Source organism: Leptonychotes weddellii, chromosome 13, assembly GCF_054177405.1.
Source record: "Leptonychotes weddellii isolate Sample4059 chromosome 13, ASM5417740v2, whole genome shotgun sequence".
Lineage (NCBI taxonomy): Eukaryota > Metazoa > Chordata > Mammalia > Carnivora > Phocidae > Leptonychotes > Leptonychotes weddellii.
Window position 1 is genome coordinate 75,053,945 of NC_138381.1, and position 4,837 is coordinate 75,058,781.

At 41.2% G+C, this 4,837-nt stretch overlaps 1 protein-coding gene across 2 annotated transcripts in view; it reads right to left on the reverse strand.

Annotated features, from left to right (window-relative positions):
- Positions 1-2,499: 2,499 nt before the first annotated feature.
- The window catches only part of ANAPC5 (anaphase promoting complex subunit 5), a 41,477-nt gene continuing 39,139 nt past the window's right edge, over positions 2,500-4,837 (reverse strand). For both annotated transcript variants that reach the window (XM_031031932.2, XM_006736963.3), the window contains 2 exons: positions 3,234-3,396; positions 2,500-2,827 (listed from right to left, as the gene is read on the reverse strand). In XM_031031932.2, coding sequence (XP_030887792.1) covers positions 2,616-2,827; positions 3,234-3,396 — 375 coding nt within the window. In that variant the 3' untranslated portion in view covers positions 2,500-2,615. The remainder of the gene's footprint in view (positions 2,828-3,233; positions 3,397-4,837) is intronic.

Here is a 4,837-nt window from a genome sequence, read left to right on the forward strand (position 1 = left end):
TCCATTTAACCCACTATTCCTTCCTGGAGGAGAGCCTCAGCCAACAAATCTAAGTCACAGGTGGCAGCAGGCCACACACTACATTAGCTTTGGATTCAGTTCTGCAAGGGTGAACATGCAGACTGGGAGCAGGGTCAGGCAGGCTGGATTCACGGGCGTGTAAACTGTGCCCCTTACTTGGTTTAATGCTCTATTGTATTTTTACTTTGCACAAATTTTTACAAATTATGTAGCTGGTCCTGATCAGGTCTGATTTCTGGTTTTTAATGTTGATACATGAGGGGTCAGCTGAGCAATCTTGCCCCATCTCTTGGACCTTCCTCTGCTGAGGCAAGGGATTAAGATCACTTCTTAGACTGGAAAGACCATAGTTTAAATACAAGGACAAAAATGTACCAGATGAGAGAATATATTTGGAAGAATAAAAACAAACTGATGATTGTGGTTACTTCCTGGGAGGAAGAACCACTTTTTACTCTACAGCCCTTAAGAATATTTAATTTTTGCCATCTACATATATAACCTCTCAAAACCTTAAGATTTTTCAACATCAACACAACAATAACTGTCTCTGTCTCTACCCCGAGCCTCATTTCCAGAGCAGCTGTCTTTAGCCAACAAACGTACCCCATGAGTGGGAGTTGTTTTACACTGTTTCAAAGAGCTCTAGAGATAAATTATTTCCCATCAGAAGGTTTAAATTTAACAGAGAAAGAGCCAGTGATAGAAACTGCAAAATTTGGTTGGTTCCTTGTTGCTGTTTTGGATTCGAAACACGGTGATTTTCCTGTGAACAAACACCGAGGGATAAGATAAATTCACGGACAAAGCAATAACTGGTTCTGCTTAATTGCTGGGTTGAGAGATGTAAATTAGATACACTATATATTTGAGTGATAGCACCCATACACCTCTGAGCTTCAGACCCTTTCTTAATTTATAATCACCTTATTCATAACGAATTCCTAGACTTACTATCATCAAACCTCGTTTATACAGTTAGAGAGAAATATACTCATGCAGAAGATATAAGAAAGCACATACCCAGAAAGTGATTGAAATACGCTTCTCGTCGTTGGCCCAAAAAACCATAAAAAGATCTTTTCCTTCTAGGGCACCTGGGTGGCTCAGTCAGTTAAGAGTCAGCTTTGGGGCGCCTGGGTGGCTCAGATGGTTAAGCGTCTGCCTTTGGCTCAGGTCATGATCCCAGGGTCCTGGGATCAAGTCCCACATCGGGCTCCCTGCTCCTTGGGAGCCTGCTTCTCCCTCTGCCTCTCTCTCTCTCTCTGTCTCTCATGAATAAATAAATAAAAATCTTTAAAAAAAAAAAAAAAAGAGTCAGCTTTGGGCTCAGGCCATGATCCCAGGTTCTGGGACCGAGCCCTGCATCAGGCTCCCTGCTCATCGGGGAGCCTGCTTCTCCCTCTTCCTCTCTCCCTGCTCGTGCTCTCTCTCTGTCAAATAAATAAATAAAATCTTTTTTTTTTTTTTTAAGATTTTATTTATTTATTTGACAGAGAGAGACATAGTGAGAGCAGGAACACAAGCAGGGGGAGTGGAATAGGGAGAAGCAGGCTTCCCGCGGAGCAGGGAGCCCGATGTGGGACTCGATCCCAGGACCCTGGGATCATGACCTGAGCCGAAGGCAGACGCTTAACGACTGAGCCACCCAGGCGCCCCAAATAAAATCTTAAAAAAAAAAAATCTTTTCCTTCTTAACCTCAAGGACCAACATGTGCTTGCGAGCACACACAGGCACACCACAAACCCCAGCTCAGTCCAACAAAGCAAGGAAGCTTCAGAAAGAAAATCCAAGCCTCAGAAAAACCTGTACCGACCCCCTAGAGATCCAGCAATACCCAAAAGAGCTGATGTCTGAGCATAGATGCTAAATGAATTCATGTGATGATGGAGAGTATGCACAGATTCTAATAAGATATTGGCAGCTTTGCTCAGAGAGAACATAATCTTTAACACTTGCACAGCGGTTTATCAAAAAGCATTGGTATCTTTTGCTATCAAAAAGAAAAGGGAGGGGCGCCTGCGTGGTTCAGTTGGTTAAACGACTGACTTCAGCTCAGGTCATGATCTTAGAGTCCTGGGATCGAGCCCCATGTTGGGCTCCTTGCTCAGTGGGGAATCTGTTTCTCCCTCTCCCTCTGCCCCTCCCCGCTTGTGTTCTTCCTCTCTCAAATAAATAAATAAAATCTTTTTTAATTTTTTTTTAAGATTTTATTTATTTGAAGAGAGCGAGCGAGAAAGAGAGCGAGCGAGCACAAGCAGGGGGAGCGGCAAGCAGAGGGGGAGGGAGAAGCAGGCCTCCCACTGAGCAGGGAGCCCGATGCAGCGCTCCATCCAAGGACCCTGGGATCATGACCTGACCCAAAGGCAGATGCTTAACCAACTGAGCCACCCAGGCACCCCTAAATAAAATCTAAAAAAAAAAAGGGGGGGGGGAGAAAACAAATATGTATATTCTAGCAACAAAATAAGACAAACTAATCAGAATGCAGTTTATTGATCAGACATCAAATACATCATTTACATGGACGGAGGGGATGTAAACAAGTCCCAAATCTTCTAGTCTGTATAGTGGATCAGCAGGGATACTCTCACTAGAGATGATTTATCAAGGGCACCCCATGAGAGGGCAGTTCCTGATGCAGCTGCCGAAAGAGCATCGCACACCGGTTCCTCTCCTGGGTCTTCCCCAGTGTGTGGTAGAGTCTGGCCTGGAAGTAAACAACATCTCTGATTTGCTCTTTGCAGTCGACCTTTGCAAAATAGTTCTTGGCTTCATTGAGATTCTCGATGGCTGCCTCCAGAGCTGATGGAAAGTGGGAAAATACCATGCATGTTTAACTCAACATTCCACACATAATTTTCAAAACTTAACATCTACTTTTATTGATATAACATGTACCAGATAGTTTTGTATTCTACTCTTCGAGAAAAAAAAACAAACAAACACTATGGTGAGGTTTTTAAAAAGGTCTTTGGTCCTGATTTCCAGCCTGGGACCTGGTTCTGTAGAGTTAAAATAATGATTCACTTGCCCTCAAACTTCATACCAAGCATACTTGTCAAAGTACTTTAAATACAACATGACATTTTAACATATATTTGAGAACTTAAATACTGTCCCAAATTTAATGTCTTCCTTCTTCTGGGTCCTAAATTTAGGTTTTTTTTCCACAGTAGTATTGCCTAGCAATCTTTGAATGGCTCCCTACCTTCTGCCTTCTTCGGTGGATCGTAAGAAGCTGCTGAAGCCACCTGGCACTTGGCCACCAAGAACATGGCGCGGCCTTTGTCCAGCACCGCCCCATCAGCCAAGATGGGTTCAATGGCCATGTGGAGAAGACTTAAGGCCTGCTCTGGGATTCCAAGAATGAGCTGAAAAAGAAACACTGTGGTACTGTACACATCCACATCCACTGCCCGTGACAGAAAAGGCTTCATTTCTGGCTCTTCTCTCCCGAAGGGCCATGTCTGGCTTATGTTCTCCCTGATGTGTACTACATTGAATATGCACCACACTCCTAGAAAACAATGTGTGACAATCTGATTTCAAATTATGATGGATACAGTAGGTAGTAGTTATTCACACCTATAGAAATGTTTTTGCCTTTACAAGAAGATTCAGAATCAATATCCTTTAGATTGGTGATTCCAAAGGGTCAAAAGGTCATTCTTGCTGTGTAAGAATCATTGGGAGAAGGGAAACCACTAAGAAAATAATTCAAAAGTATATAGTAAAATAAAACAAAAAACATCCATTTAACACAAAAGAAACAATAATGGAGGAACTGACGAGCAAAAAAGATATAAGACATATAGAAAAAAATAACAAAATAGAAGTCCTTTCAAATCCATAATTACATTAAATATAAATGAATTGAACTCTTCAATTAAAGGGCAGAGATTAGCACAATAGATTTGAAAAAAACATGATCCAACTATATGTTATCTACAAAGATACTCACTTTAGGTTAAAAGACACAAATAGGCTGAAAGTAAAAGGACAGAAAAGAGATATTCCATGCAAACAGTAACCAAAAGAGACCTGGAGTGACTATTCTTATATCAGATAAAATAGACTTTAAATCAAAAACTGTTACAAAAGGGGCACCTGGGTGGCTCAATCAGTTAAGCATTCGACTCTTGGTTTCAGCTCAGGTCATGATCTCACAGTTATGGGATCAAACCCCACATCGGACTCCATGCTCAGTGCAAAGTTTGCTTCAGATTCTTTCTCCCTCCCCCTCTGGCCCTCCCTGCTTGCGCTCTTGTGCACTCCCTCTCTAAAATAAATAAAATCTTTAAAAAAAAAAAAGTTACAAAGCTAAAAGACATTACACACTGATACAGGGTCAATTCATCAGAAGATACAATTATAAATACATATACACCAAACAATGGAACCCCAAAATATGTGAAGCAAAAACTGATAGAACTGATGGGAGAAATAGACACCTTAACAGTAATAGTTGAAGAGTTCCAATACTCCACTTTCACTAAGGGAGAGAACAACTAGACAGAAGATCAGCAAGGAAACCGAAGACCCAAACAAGGCTACGAACCAACTAGCCATAACAGTCACTTGTTAGGGAGCACACTCTACCCAACAACAGCAGAACGCATATTCTTCTCAAGTGCACATGGAACACCTTCCAGATAGATCATGTGTTATGTCACAAAAGAACACTCTAAATTTTAAAAGACTGAAATCATACAAAGTATCTTCTTTGATCACATGAAATAAAATTAGAAATCAATAATAGAAGGGAATCTAGAAGATTCATAAATATATAGAACTCAAATAACACATCTTTAA